The sequence below is a fragment of the Gopherus evgoodei genome, chromosome 4 (genome assembly GCF_007399415.2).
Source record: "Gopherus evgoodei ecotype Sinaloan lineage chromosome 4, rGopEvg1_v1.p, whole genome shotgun sequence".
In the NCBI taxonomy this organism is placed as follows: Eukaryota; Metazoa; Chordata; order Testudines; family Testudinidae; genus Gopherus; species Gopherus evgoodei.
The window spans coordinates 110,877,074-110,892,802 of record NC_044325.1 but is presented as its reverse complement, the minus strand read 5'-3'; the positions used below and the strand labels follow the sequence as shown (position 1 = coordinate 110,892,802).

The following is a 15,729-nucleotide window of genomic DNA, read 5'->3' as shown; positions in this document are numbered from 1 at the left end:
CTCACTAAGTACTGTTCCACTTGAGACCAGCTCAGCGCTGCTCCTATTGACTCAACCCGAGTGAGGCATCTTTTGAGCTGACCTGGTAGAACTCATCATGCAAATCCCAAGAATCCTCCTGGCTCAAATGTAGGCAGCGGTAACATAAGAGGCAAATGTTCAATGAGTCCAGCCACTGGACAAAGGCTCCACTGATGGCTGCAGGCTTCCCACCTTCTCCTGAGGAGGTTCATGAAGGAGCGAATAATGTGTCCTCTGTTCCTCACAGGCCCACCTCCAGTCTTCAAGTCCAGAACACTTCGAACTGGTAGGCCAATAGGGCTTGTAATATCTGTCTGAGTTTGCCACAACATGATGTAGCTGAAGTGGAGGGAAAAGGCTTCCCTGACTCAATCACCATTCCTCAAGGAGCTTGCTAAAACCACCTGTCCCCAAAGCTTCCGACAGGTGACCCACAAAGGATCAAGGGTGCAGAGACAGGCGCTGAGACTTTCACTGGGTTATTTGCAAATGGCCAGAAAGAATCAAGTCTCCAAAGGCAGCTAGAAACTTCATAAAATTACAGAAAACGGAGGTGGAAATGACTTACTAGAACATCTAGTCCATCCTCTACCAATATAATGCTCTTTTCTACAGCATTTTTACTCTCACAGGGTGAGGATCTGGTCATAGCCAACAGAAAATGTATACAGCATAGTCTTAGTCTACAAATAATAGTAATTGCATCTTAGTTACTTACCTAACATGTGTTGTTTAATTCCAGGGGCCAAATTATCTGCTGATGTAAATGCGCACTGCTCAGTGGAATTTTGCCCATTTCTACCAACAGACAATTTGACCCCAGGACTTCAGTCCTGGTATGTTTGCAAAGACTATTTGTCAGTTCAGTCCCATGGGTTTTATGCACAATGCTTCCAGGAATAAGTGCACACACCCAATATTCATGGTCACCTAGCAGTGTAAATAGTCAGTTATGTCTTGGTAGAATAGTATTTCCATAATCTGCTCAGCTGCCTCCAGTCTTCACCTACATAATCCACAGAGCAATCATCACAAAATGTTCAAGCACAATGAAATAGCAGTCGTTACCCTTGCACTGCTAAGAGACAATGGAACCTTTCACGGGGATGAAAACTGTGCCAGGTGGCTGGGGAAGCTGAGAAGGGTGTCAATATTTACTTCCCTGAGTACACAGCAAATGCCATCCTGTGACCGTTTCCATTCCAAGTCAAAGGCTTGATTGAAATGCAGAACGTCCACCAAGTGCTGAATTTACTAGGGAGCCGAAAAATTCATTCTGGAAAAATCTAAGGCTACAGCCAGAACTTTACCTTGTGTTTTGTTTCTTATTTTCATAGTTGTTCTGAGCAGACCCAGTGTTCTGGCCACAAAGAGAGTTGTCACTCATGTTTGTCTTTTTGATCCAGAGGTACCCAAAATGGGCCCTGGATGGTCCATGGAGCGCTGGCATGTCACATGGTGCTGTTCTCAAATTTATCTCCAGTTACTAAATTGCAACAAAACACAGCTATAAATACATTATGTTCCTGGTCTCATTTTTCCATTAAACCAATTGCGGAAGTTGACACAGGGTGCTATTGGATTATGAATCGGAAGGAGCGACAGATTGTGCAATCATGGAATGGAAGGGCAAGTGGCCTGGCAGACAATCCCTATGTTAAAATGAGGTCCAGTTCTGAAAAAGCTTGCTGATCCCTGGTCTAAACTATCTACTGTATCAGCCCACATATTTACAGTGTGCTCATTGGAATGTTCTCATATGGAAATAGAGTTAAGGTAAATTGAAATAACCTGATCCAGCTACACGGAAGTCAGTGGCAAAACTTCCGTTGACTTCTGTGGAGCCGGATCAGAACCCTAGAGAAAAGCTGTTTGGAACTGAAATGTCAACTCTGATTCTGCGGGTACGAAACAGTGGCGAAAGGAACTATCCCCAACTTTTTCAAATGTGTGGATTTAGGCACCCAAATCCCTACTGAGGCACCTAAATAAGGGGCCTAACTTTTCAGAAGTATGGAACATCTGCAGTTCCTAATGAGATCAGTAAATTCATAGTACATCAAAAAATTAGCCCACTTATTTAAGTGCTTACATTTAGGCACTTAAGTATCTTGTTACCTAATTCCTAAGTCTTTCATCTTTGGGTTACCAGTTTAAAGACCACTCAGCCTGGTAAAAAGCTGTAGGTCGTTATCATCTGATGGCTTTTTTGTGACTTATGTGAAATGAGTTTGTGGATCTCAGCCTGGCTTCTAATGCCCAATCACTATAATTGGCATCAGTGTTGTTGGCTTCATTGGAGAAGCTAAAGGTTGAGTAGGCTCTGAGACTGCTCTCCTCCTTTCTCCTCTAAAAGTCATCACCAGGTTCCTTTGGGCCAGGGTTGCATTCATGGTATGGGTAGGGGAAGCTTGCAAAGCTGATCTCTTTCAATATATCTAATGATGAAGGTGCCTGTCATGGCTCCATAGTCAAAGCTGAATTCATGTTATGTTATGTATGAAGAATGCAGCCTATCCTCCCCAAAATTACAGTGCTTATAAAATGAATTTTCTGAAAATTTAGAAATCTCTTGATTTATTAATTAAAATCAATATAACTACATAAAGAGTTCAATCTCTTGATCTATCTAGGTGCCAGTCTTCATGGGCATTGAACTTACTTCCTCTTTTAAAAAAAAAGCTTACATTATATGAGAAAAATAATGTGAGGTGCATTGTAATACGCTAAAGAAATATGTTAGCTTAACTTGTTAGCTTAAAGGGGCAAAGATACTTGAAAATTAAAAATTAAAGTACCAAAAAGAAGTTATGGTTTGAGGGTGATATTTGCAGAGGCATCTTAGTGACTTAGGTACTTTTGGATAATCTTACTCCTGAGCTTTATATTTTCCTGAATGAGTTTTCAGTTTTTGCTACAGTACTCTGAAATCATTGAGTTTAGCCTTGTACAATTCCACTTACTCGTTTGCTTAAGGCAAGTCACTTTTTCAGGGGTAGGGGACGCCGGTGTGTAAAATCTCTGGGGGGTTGTTTTTGTTTGGGGGGGTGTTTCACCCCATCATCATGGCAAAGAATTGGTGGTAGATTTGGTGCTTGAGTTGGTTTAGTACTTTGTTTACTTGGTTTTCAGAGGGAAATCCTCCATTTTTACTGACTGGTACCTGCCTTGAATCTTGTTTGGAACTTGAAAATGGAATATTGGCAAACAAGATCTTATAAAATCTCTTGCTAAAATCTTAACATAGCAAATGATTGATTTTGTGGTCCCAGAGAACTGGTTGACATCATAAAGTCAGTTGTAATGCTCTGTGGTATATCTGTTTACATGAAGATGTTATTTAAGGCTGATATAATTAATAAATAGTGAACTAAAAGATTTATTTTATTTGTGCAGTTGCTATCTACAGTAATGCCTATGTAGAATTTGTTCTTTGATGTTCTCAATGTATTCATTTGTATCTTTGACTGTCCCATATTTTAATCTTAATAATAACACTGCAAGCTCTCAGAATTATTCAAGTCACACTTTTGTCTGTCTAGAAAGAGATCTGAGGCTTATGCAATTAGTACGGCTCATTGTTATTCTGTGAGGGAGCTCATGGTTATTTCTGATATCTCATGACATCAGCAATAACTAGGCATTAGGGTGGCACTCAATACTCTTTTATCTACACCATGATAAAAAGGCATGCTTTGCAAATTACAGCTACCACATGTTGTTTTGGCTCCTGTTTGCAGAATATGCCAATTATTATGGATGAGTCTCACTTCGTACACTTCATGTGTAAGTCTGTGTAGACTATTACAGAACCTGAAAAGTGATCTAGGGTGACAGTCACTCCTGTTCAGAGGACCAGCACAATGCCATTGTGTCAGTTAAGCTCTGTTTTCCTAGTCTCCAAGGCCAGAAAGGATCATGGTGATCATCTAGTGACACTGACCACGTGTATGACACAGGCCATGGAATTAATTACTGGATGAAATTCTTGCATCAAGACTACATCTTGTGGTTGGGTTAGAGCATATGTTTTAGAAAGATATCCAGTTTTGACTTAGGGTATGTCTACACTATCTGCTGGATGGATAAGTAAAAATGGAAAATTTTTATGACCCTTCAGAAGCCGACCCTATAATTTAGGCATCAGCAAACTTTGGCTCCCGGGCCATCAGGATAAGCCACTGGCGGGCCGAGATGGTTTGTTTACATCGAGCGTCCACAGGCACGGAGGTAAACAAAGTGTCCCAGCGCACCAGCTGCTTACCCTGACGGGCCGGGACAGCAACTGGTGGGGACATATCTTGGGGGGGAGAAGCTGGAGGTCAGGGGAGTAACCCTTGTGACCACCCCTTACATGACCCCATCCCTAGCCCGAGACCCCCACACTCTCCCCATCCCATCCCTTCCAACCTTATCTGGGGAGGGCCAGCGAAGGATGTCTCTGGCCAGGCTGGAGCTGCTCCAGCAGGCTGGGCAGCATGGCCGCAGCCTGCTCCACTGGGTCAGACTGGGCAGCGTGGCCGCAGCATGTTCCAGCAGGCTGGGCTTGGCCAGGCGGCGTGGCCAAAGCCTGCTCTGGGGGCAGGGCCGAGCGAAACAGCTGCAGCCTGCCAGCCCTGGAGCTGCAGCTGCTTCAGAGGCTGGGGGGAGGGCAGCGTATCCAGAAACGGAGAGACTCTGGCCCTGCCTGTTCCCTTCTGGCTCTGCTGGCTGTGCTGCCTCTCCTTGCCGCCTCTGTTGGGGGGGGAGGGGCTGTGTTCCACATCTCCCTCTTTCTACTCGTTTATAAGCTGACCCCCTTCTCTGATGCTTCACTTTTTTACTAAAAAAATCCAACTTCTGAACGAGTATATACGGTAAGTATTTTAGGGGAAAATGTCAGAGTGGCCTTCAGCAAGAGTTGGTGGCCACACTCTGAGGCCACCAAAACATTTGTTGTGAGAACCGATGGGGAGCAGTCCCTGATCTGTTAACAACATCCCACATCCCAGCAATATACAGGCAGATTCAAAATAACAATAACTTGTGTCATTGGTGGCTGGATGGAAAATAGTTTTGCTTTATTTCACTCACTGGATGCCTTTTGGTTGTGAGCATCTTAAGAGATGAGAGGGTGCCAGTCAAAGGTGCTAGTCTATATCGGTTTCTGGTCTGTGAGTGACAAAGTAGTTACCCTAAGATAAAAGAGTGTTTTGGTTTTTTTTAAATTATGTTTGTCATCTTACATGGACCCTATCTAGTGGTTTTGCATATCTAGTGTCTAAGCTTCTGTGTACTCATTGGACTAGATTCTGCCACTATTACTCTTACTGTGTAGGATCTTCCTCCTGGATGATTCCCAATGAAATCAGGTGGGATCCTTCCAGAATAAGGCACTACTCAGTGTTAATAAAGGTGACAGAATTTGGCCAACTGTGGGATTGGGTTGATCATAATTAACAATTCAGTTGTTCCATTGGAGAATCTCTAAACAGCTTTGCTAAGAAAGCAATTTTTTCTGAGCTTTACAAATTAAAAAAGCACTGTGTTAATGCCTGTTATTAATACATTACTGTAATATGGCTTGCAGTAAAATCCATCTTTGAAGGAATTACATAGTCAGATCATGAGCACTCATATAAGGCCTCAGTCTCGAAAACACTTAAGCACATGCATAGCCTTACTCATCATGACTTCATTGGGACTATTCCTATTATTCATATGAGTAAAGTTAGGCACATGCTTAAGTGTTTGTAGAATCACAGTGTTTGTAATTCAGTCCATTGTATGTATATCTTAATTGCTCTTTCTGTTCACAGCGTGTACTTTCCGTCGTATCTTGCGGTAGTGGCAAGTCTCATAAGTGCAATGATAGTAATGACGTGTATCCCTGCTCACACCAAACCAAAGTCAGAAGGACAAGCTACACAGCAGCGTGAGTGTTTACCCTTTCTGGCAACTTTTCATTGCTATAGGAATGTAGCTGGGCAGTTTTAAATGCTGAGTGCTGATCCCTCATCCTCATCTGAGAAGACATTGCCCATGGTACCAAGCATGTATCAAATGAGAAGGGTTTTTTGCAATGTTGATGAAACCATCTAACTGGTGTTCACTTGGGACCCATTCACTACATGAACTCAGAGGCCTAAGCTTGTTCCATTATCATCTGCTGTGCAACTTGGCTGCTTGAACAGTTCAGGGCAACGGCACCTGTGATTTCTCCCTCATAGTCCAGCAAGGGCACCCACTTTCAGAGTCCTGACTCCTTAGTTGTCACCCTCTGCTTGGGCGGAGACCCATGTCTCTCTCTCCCTCCTGACCAGGGTTTTTCCAGGCTGCACTGTTCTCTGACTATTCCCCAGCACGCAGGCTCCCTAGGCGGTCTGCTTTGCTTTCTCTTCAGAAGCTATAAACTGTGTAATTGCCCACAGTCATGAGGGCACTAAGTAAGCACATTTATTCTTAAAATAACAATGCTCTACACGCATACTAATAAGCTTACCAGAGTTCACCCCAACAGGGACTCTGGTAGGAGTCAGTCCTTCAAACCCAACACTGGTTTTCCTGTAGTTACAAGGGCAGAACAAGAACCCTCATGAATCTGTGATTCGCTCCTTTATATGGTTTGGGCCTGTATCCCTGGGACTCTGGAAACAGGTAATCAGCAGACAATGGATTTCTCCTCAGGGCGTAGCTTCGAAAGGTTGGGTCCAGTTATGGTAATTTGCATTCCCCTCCCCCCAAGTATTTCCTAAGAAACCCACTTGACTGAAAGTTCATTCTTATCTGGCAGATTGTTTTAAAGCAGGGGTGCGCAAAGTATGGCCTGCAGGCCACATCTGGCCCTCCAGTTGATTTAATCCGGCCCTCAAGCTTCTGCTGGGGGTTGGGGACCACTCTGCACACGCATGCTGCAGTTCCTGGAAGCAGGGGCATTTCCCCTCTCCAGCTCCTATGTGTAGGGGCAGCCAGAGGGCTCCGTACGTTGCCCCTGCCCCAGGCACCACCCCTGCAGCTTCCATTGGCTGGGAACTGTGGCCAATGGGAGTTGCAGGGGCGGTGCCTGTGGATGGGGCAGTGCGCAGAGCCGCCTGTCTGTGCCTCCATGTAGGAGCTGAAGTGGAGACACGCCACTGCTTCCAGGAGCTGCTTGAGGTAAGTGCCTCCTGGAGCGTGCACTCCTGGCCCCCTCTTGAACCTCAAGCCCCTTGATCCCAACCTGGAGCACCCTCCTGCACCCCAGAGCCTGCACCCCCAGCCAGAGCCCTCCCCTCCCCATTCCCCAATCTCCTGCCCCAGCCCAGAGCCCCTTCCCAGACTCTCAACCTGTCAGTCCCAGCCTGGAGCACCCTCCTACACCCTAAACACCTCATCCTCAGCCCCACCGCAGAGCCCTCACCACCAGCTGGAGCCCTCAGTTCCCCTCCCACGCCCCAACCCCCTGTCCCAGCCCGGAGCTCCCTTCTGCACCCTGAACTCCTCATTTCTGGCCCCACCCCGAGCCCGCATCCCCAACCAGAGCCCTCACCCCCTCCTTCACCCCAACCCCAATTTTGCGAGCATTCATGGCCCGCCATACAATTTCCATACCCAGATATGGCCCTCAGGCCAAAAAGTTTGCCCACCCCATTTTAAAGAGTCCTTTGACACTCATAACACTTCTTGGGTTTACAGTACTCATGTTCCTCCTAGCGATATGGCATACAATCCCACAATTATACATAAACATTTGCACTTGTGACTGCAATGAATGTCTAAGATACTTAAACATAATTTAATAAGGTTTAACTTAATTCAGTAAGGTTTATCCAAGAAATTGCCATAGCTGTAACCCAGAAGTGCTCAATTCTCCACTGACATTCACTCAGCCTCCACTACCCCATTAAACTTAAAGTTTTCTCTACTTAATGCCCAGTCCTATGCATTCACTAGTCCGCTGTGCCAAATCACAGAAACTCTTAACAGAGGATTTTTTTAAAACCCACTAATGCAAAAACAATAATTTCAACCATATGGATTACATTCCAGTAAACTCTTCAGATAACCCAAAGGCCACAAAACCAAGAAAATTTACAGCTCAGCCTGAGGCTCCATCCTGAGCACCAATTCCCTATTGTACATAGGCGGCTTGAACAAGGGGATTATTGTGCATAAAAGGCCCAATGTGCAAGACATTCACATTCGGAACTCCCCTTGACTGGAATGGGAGTTCTGTGCACGGTGGATCGAGTGGACAGCATCTTGGCCAATATTTTCAAGGGTGGAGTTTCAGCTACTGTAAATCAGTGACTTTGATGGCTTATGGTTGATTTATACGAGCTGAAGATCTGGCCTGGGTTATCTTTTCTTTAAAGGTGTCAGACCTTGTAATTTATTTCTGTGTGGTATTTTATGGTGCACCGTCTTTCAGACTTTGGTTCTATGTGCAATCTTCACAAGCATTTTCCAAGTTGTATCAGTTGTGATACAACTTGGACAATCTACGTGAAGCTAAAATAAAAAAAAGATTTGGGACGGGTGAGAAGGTGGGAATGTCATGAGAATGTCCTACTGTGTGACCAATTATAAGGACTGGAGGGAATGCTAAAAGGGAAAGAGCTATAGGTTTTTTAATCATATGCAGCATTATCCTCTCCCATCAGCTCTGCCTGTCTCCGACCCACACTGCAGAAGTCTATTGGATATTCTGCTTTTGCTCTGCACACCAGCGTGCCCCTGATGCTAGTGGGGTTCCATGCACATAGAACCAAACACAAACAGGCAATGGAGAACCATGATGCAGAGAAGAAGGAAGAAATTTGCTCTGTGGAGAGTTGACTGTGAGTGTAATAAGATAACGTATCATTTCTTGTTTCCTGCTTCTAGTCCTTATTCTGTCCGTCATTTTCACAGGCACATCACAGTCCAGTGTGTTTAGTCTCAAAGAAATCCTACGCCTGCTGAAGCTTCCGGGAGTAAAGGAAGTGTTCTTAATCAAGGTCCTTTCCGGACTCCCTACAGGTAATTCTCTGGGATCATCGTAGTATTTAAAATAACAAGTATAAATCCAGTAGATTTGCTTTTCATGTGTATCTGAAAGCCCTTTATGTTTAGTCATTGGTGAAAGAGAAAGGAATCAGGACTATCTTTTTTTTTCTGCTGGAGCTATTCCATATTCAGCGTTGCATATTCCAACACAGACCGCTCACCGTTATATAGGGTCCAAATCTGAGGTTGAATTTATAATGAATTTCCTGCCATGGGTTTTCTGTGTGACCTTGGGCAAATCATGTCTTATCTCTACCTGAGTTCCCCAACTGTAAAATGGGAATAAGGAAACTTTATCTCTCCCATCCTATGTTTGTCTTCTCTATTTAGTCTGTAAGTTCTTCAGTTCAGAGACTGGACTAGACTGTTTGTGCAGCACCTAACGAAATGGGACTTTGATCTCAGTTGGGGCCTCTAGACATTGCTGCAATACAAATAAATAATAAGAAAATAATGATACATTGAGAAGAGAGATTGCTGGACCAGCATCATTCATTCATGACTGGCTGCATTCATTTATATATACATATAGGGGAGCTGACAGCCTTTATGACTTCCCCTGTCATAACATTTCTTCCCAGATCTGGACCTTAGCGTCCAAAATATGAGTGTTAGCATGAAAACCTCCAAGCTTAGGTACCAGCTTGGACCTTGTATCGCTGCCACCAGCTAAGAATTATACAGTGCCTAGCTCATTGTGGTCTCCCCAAAACCTTCCCTGGGGGACCCCAAGACTCAGATTCCTTGAGTCTCACAACAAAGGGGAATAAACCATTTCCCTTCCCCCTCCTCCCCTCCAGGTGTTCCCTCCCTGGGTTCCTGGAGAGATATACAGAAGCAAGCTCCGTGAATTTAAACAGAGGGATTCCGCTCTCCCTGTTTCAAGTCCCTGAAACACAAGCACCGAGAGAGCTAACCTCTCTCCCCCCTCACCCAGAGGGTATGCAAAGTCAGGCTTAGTAAATCTAACACAAAGAGATTTTCCCCCTGACTTCTTCCTCCCACCAATTCCCTGGTGAGCTGCAGACTCAATTCCCTGGAGTCCCCACTAAAGAAAAACTCCAACAGGTCTTAAAAAGAAAGCTTTATATAAAAAAAGAGTGAAAAAGGACATAATATATAGTCTCTGTATCAAGGTGACAATATACAGGGTCAATTGCTTAAAGGGAAAAAATGAATAAACAGCCTTATCCAAAAAGAATACAATTCAAAACACTCCAGCAACTACACACATGTAAATACAAAAGAAAACAGTATAAACCTATTGTCTTACTATCCTTGTACTTACAACTTGGAAACAGAAGATTAGAAAGCCAGGAGATAGAAAAATCACTCTCAGAGCTGAGAGGGTCAGACCCAAGACAAAGAACAAAGAACTCACACCCCAAAACTTCCCTCCACCCAGATTTGAAAAAGTCTTGTTTCCTGATTGGTCCTCTGGTCAGGTGTTTCAGGTTACTGTTGTTACCCCTTTACAGGTAAAAGAACATTAACCCTTAGCTATCTGTTTATGACATCCCCTACTATGCAACTGTTTTCAGAGTGATAGCCGTGTTCGTCTGTTTCTTCAAAAACAATGAGGAATCCTTGTGGCACCTTAGAGACTAGCAAATTTATTTGGGCATAAGCTTTCATGGGCTAAAACCCACTTCATCAGATCCCTGGAATGGAAAATACAGTAGGCAGGTATGTATACACAGTACATGAAAAGATGGGAGTTGCCTTACCAGCTGGGGGGTTAGTGCTGATGAGACAATTCAATTAAAATGGAAGTGGGCTATTCTCAACAGTAGAATACCAAGGGAGGAAAAATCACTTTTGTAGTTGTAATGAGGCCAATATAATCAGGTTGGCCCATTTCAAACAGTTGGCAAGAAGGTGTGAGTAACAGTAGGGGGAAATTAGTTTTTGTAGTGACCCATCCATTTCCAGTCTTCATTCAGGCCTAATTTGATGGTGTCCAGTTTGCAAATTAATTCCAGATCTGCAGCTTCTCATTGGAGTCTGTTTTTTGAAGTTTTTTTGTTGAAGTATTGCTGCTTTTAAGTCTGTTATTGTGTCCAGGAAGATTGAAATGTTCTCCAACTGGTTTTTGACTGTTATAATTCTTGACGTCTGATTTGTGTCCAGTTATTCTTTTGCCTAGAGACTGTCCGGTTTGGCTAATGTACGTGGCAGAGGGCACGTGATGGCATATATCACATTGGTAGATGTGCTGGCACATGATGGCATATATCACATTGGTAGATGTGCAGGTGAACAAGCCCCTGATGGGGTGGCTGATGTGATTAGGTCCTATGACGGTGTCCCTTGAATAGATATGCAGACAGAGTTGGCAACGGGGTTTGTTGCAGGGATAGGATTAGTGTCTTTGTCGTGTGGTGTGTAGTTGCTGGTAAGTATTTGCTGCAGGTTGGGGGCTGTCTGTAAGCAAGGACTGGCCTGTCTCCCAAGGTTTGTGAGAGTGAGGGATCATCCTTCAGGATAGATCCTTGATGATGCGCTGGAGAGGTTTTAGTTGGGGGCTGTAGGTGACACAGTTAGTGACGTTCTGTTACTTTCTTTGTTGGGCCTGTCCTGTAGTAGGTGACTTCCAGATACCTTTCTGGCTCTGTCAATCTGTTTCTTCACTTCAGCAGGTGGGTTGTAAGAATGCTTGATAGAGATCCTGTAGGTGTTTGTCTCTGTCTGAGGGATTTGAGTAAATGCGGTTGTATCTTAGAGCTTGGCTGTAGACAATGGATTATGTGGTGTGGTCTGGATGAAAGCTGGAGGTCAGTAGATTTCTGGTATAGGATGGTGTTTATGTGACCATTGCTTATTAGCACTGTAGTGTCTAGGAAGTGGATCTCTTGTGTGGACTGTTCCAGGCTGAGGTTGATGGTAGGGTGGAAATTGTTGAAATCCTGGTGGAATTCCTCAAGGGCTTCTTTCCCATGGGTCCAGATGATGATGATGTCATCAATGTAGCGCAAATAGAGTAGCGGCGTTAGAGGACGAGAGCTGAGGAAGCGTTGTTCTAAGTCAGCCATAAAAATGTTGGCATACTGTGGAGCCATGTGGGTACCCATAGCAATCTCACTGACTTGAAGGTACAAATTGTCTCCAAATCTGAAATAGTTGGTGAGGACAAAGTCACAAAGTTCAGCCACCAGGTTTGCCGTGACATTATCAGGGATACCGTTCCTGATGACTTGTAGTCCATCTTTGTTTCGAATGTAAGTGTAGAGGGCTTCTACATCCATAGTGCCTAGGATGGTGTTTTCTGGAAGATCACCGATGGATTGTAGTTTCCTCAGGAAGTCAGTGGTGTCTCGAAGATAGCTGGGAGTGCTGGTAGCGTAGGGCCTGAGAAGAGAGTCTACATAGCCAGACAATCCTGCTGTCAGGGAGCGAATGCCTGAGATGATGGGGTGTCCAGGATTCCCAGGTTTATGGATCTTGGGTAGCAGATAGAATACCACTGGGCCTCTAGGGGTGTGTCTGTGTAGATTGTTCCTGTGCTGCTTCAGGGAGTTTCTTGAGATGATGGTGTTGTTTCTTTTGGTAACTCTGAGTGGGATCAGAGGGTAATGGCCTGTAGAGTGTGGTGGCAGAGAGTTGCCTAGCAGCCTCTTGTTCATATTCTGACCTATTCACGATGATAACAGAACCTCCTTTGTAAGTCTTTTTTATTATGATATCAGAGTTGTTTCTAAAGCTCTGGATGGCATTGTGTTCTGTTCAGCTGTGCGGCTTATTAATGAATATTCCCCCTCCTCACTGAATGGTACAATCCTTTCTCCTCCCATATGTTGTGTCAGGAAGCTGCTGGCCTTCCGCTGCATGTCCAAAGAATGTGCTCATCCTACTACTTGCAACATAAGGAGAGGGGCAGAATCTAATGCAGTGATCACAATCTTTTGTAGGGGACAGAGCCTTGAACCCAGGAAGGGATGAACTCAGTAATTTGGTGTGCCTCTTTCACTTGGAGACTCTTGAGAGTTATTTTTGCTAATTGTGCAAATGATCAGTACCATCTCTCTGGACCATGCAATTTCAAGGATTCACTTTTGTGTACCTAAGGATACTGGGAAAGTACCAATTTATGTATACAGGAACTGTGTTAGATGGATGTGTGCACAACTTTTCCAAACTCTCAAAAAAGGAGGAGGCCCTTTTAAAAATGATTCTTGATGTCTAAGTAACATTGAACTTTACTTGCATATCAAAGCAGATTTACTAGGAGTGGCTGAAAGAGAGAGATGGCATTTCAGCCTGTCTGGTCTTGATAAAATGTTTTTACTGTTCCATGGAAAATGGCCTGACAATATAAGAAACAAGACTCACTGTCTTCTATAGAAATCTGTGAAGGATTTCTAAATAAGGGAGTTCTGCATTTCTCTTTTTGCATGCACTTGGCATTGACTGTGCAACCTAACACCACTGTCCAAAGAAAACCCGCTGGAGAAAAGAACAGTATGCAAGTAAGGCCAAAGGAAAAATGCAATTCCCTTAGCTCTCTCAAAAATGTTACTTGCCTTTAACTATACTCGCCTAATGGAAAATTCATAGAATTAGTGTGTTTTACAAAACAGGCAGGACTGTAAAGCGATAGTTTTAAGAGGGTTCCTAATTTCAAAGTGTCGGCTCATGGTATTATTTTTAACTTTTAAAATGTCACTGTGTAACTGTGAGGCTATGTCTTCTGTGCATTCCGCAACATAATGCCTCATATGTACTACATGTAGCAACTTTCTTCCAAAAGAATCCCAAGATGCACTTTATATCTCGGTATTAGTAACCTACTGCTGAAATGCATCATCCTATGGGGTGGAACATGGCAGCCATTCTGCACAAGCAGCAATGTACCATATTTACAGGGGAAAACAAACGATAACAATGCATTTCAAAAACTAAAGGGGAACTGTTAGGTAGGCAAAATGTAATTAAGATGGGATTTGGAGAGGACACAGTGACTAATATTCTAACACTTAAAAAAAAAACATCATGGAAGCGTTTAACAATCCTGAGTGGCTAGGGTCTCATCTTGCATTTCATCGGAAAGACTGTCCCTCCAGAAGCACAGTGCCACACTGGGAAAGCAGCTGGTTGAGACAGAAGAGCTCCATCTATTAAATCTCTAGCAAAACCTGACTTCACTTTTCAGGTCTCTCATCAAGTTACTGACCTGGTGATTACAGCCTGAGGTGATTTGGCTGTTGTCCACTTATTTGCACCTCACTGCTTGAGGCTAAGCTCTCATCTACCTTCATCTCACTACGGCAACCATATAATTATATTAGTTAATTCATCTAAATTACAGACCTTTTATTTACATTGTAAACAAGTTTGTAATGTATATAGAGGCAAGTCGGCAGTGCTTACTCACTAAAATTAACTTATGTGGGATAATAAGTACCTTCCTAAGTGAGGTACATTTAAGGCAGGGTGGTGATGGACAGATGGGCTGATATAGTTTGGGTACCTCTAATAGTGGAAATATCTGCTACTCTAAGAACAAAGTGGGGTATTTTACTACATGACAGTGCTTCATTCTCAACTTAAGCGGGGGAAAAAATGGGGGAAAATACCGTTGAAAGTTTAGCTGTAGCATTATGTAAGAGTCCAAATCACCTTTCCAAAATGGACTTATGAACTTAGGCCAAGATTTTAAAAAGTGACTACTGATTTTTGGTGCTTCCGTTTTTGGGTACCCAACCTGAGACCCCTTACAAGGGCCTGATTTTCAGAGAGTGAATACTCAGCACTTGCTGAAATTCAGGCCCTTTTAAGGTGTGTGAAATTAGGAACCCCAAAATTGAGACACCCCAAACCACATATCACATGCTTAAATCTCACGGAAAGCCAATGGGACTTCATTTCCTAAGTGCCCAAATCACATTTGAAAATGGAATTTAGGAACCTAAGTCACTTAGCCCCTTTTTGAAATGTTACCCCACATTTCCCAGTTTCTCCTGAGTCTCCCAAGCCACGTATACACTTTCTACTGTGCAAGGCTCATCACTTGTTCTTCTTGGACCAGATTTTCAAAAGAGGTCACCGGCAGATTTTCAAGGGCTCAGTAGCCACAGTTTGGTCCAGATTTTCAAAGCAGTTCAGCTCCCACTTAGGCACCTACATAAAGGTCAGTTTTTTAAGTTTTAAAAAATGTCTTCTGGAAGTCTGGCCCTGACTGAGTGCTCAACTCCTCTGAAAATTCTGGCCGTAGTGAACATATGCTAGCCAATAGCTGTTAAATACATTGCCTAGCTCAGGGATTGGCAACCTTTCAGAAGTGGTGTGATGAGTCTTCATTTATTCACTCTAATTTAAGGGTTCGCTTGCCAGTCATACATTTTAATGTTTTTAGAAGGTCTCTTTCTATAAATCTATAAAATAGAACTAAACTATTGTTGTATGTAAAGTAAATAATTAAAATGCATAGCCCCCTTCCACCCCCCGGACCAGTGGCCAGGACCTGGGCAGTTCGAGTGCCACTGAAAATCAGCTTGCGTGCCGCCTTTGGCACATGTGCCATAGGTTGCCTACCCCTAGTCTAGCTTTACATCACAAGCAGTGTAAGATGGACAGTGGATGGAACTTCAGCAGCCATCTTAGTTTTGTTGGTCAGCCAAGACAGAGCACTGGAAAAGTTATGAATTGATGTGGTCAAAAGTTGTTCATTTGGAGTGAATTGGTGTACTGTAGTTCCACTGATTT

The 15,729-nt window shown here is 43.6% G+C and overlaps 1 protein-coding gene across 11 annotated transcripts in view; it reads left to right on the top strand.

The window, feature by feature from the left end:
• Window positions 1–15,729, top strand: part of SLC22A18 (solute carrier family 22 member 18) — a 213,323-nt gene that overhangs the window by 85,715 nt on the left and 111,879 nt on the right. For all 11 annotated transcript variants that reach the window (XR_004000108.1, XR_004000109.1, XM_030560555.1 and 8 more), the window contains 2 exons: window positions 5,820–5,935; window positions 8,893–9,000. Coding sequence is in view for 9 of the 11 variants with exons in the window: in XM_030560555.1 (XP_030416415.1) it covers window positions 5,820–5,935; window positions 8,893–9,000 (224 nt within the window). In the remaining 2 variants the exon portion in view is untranslated. The remainder of the gene's footprint in view (window positions 1–5,819; window positions 5,936–8,892; window positions 9,001–15,729) is intronic.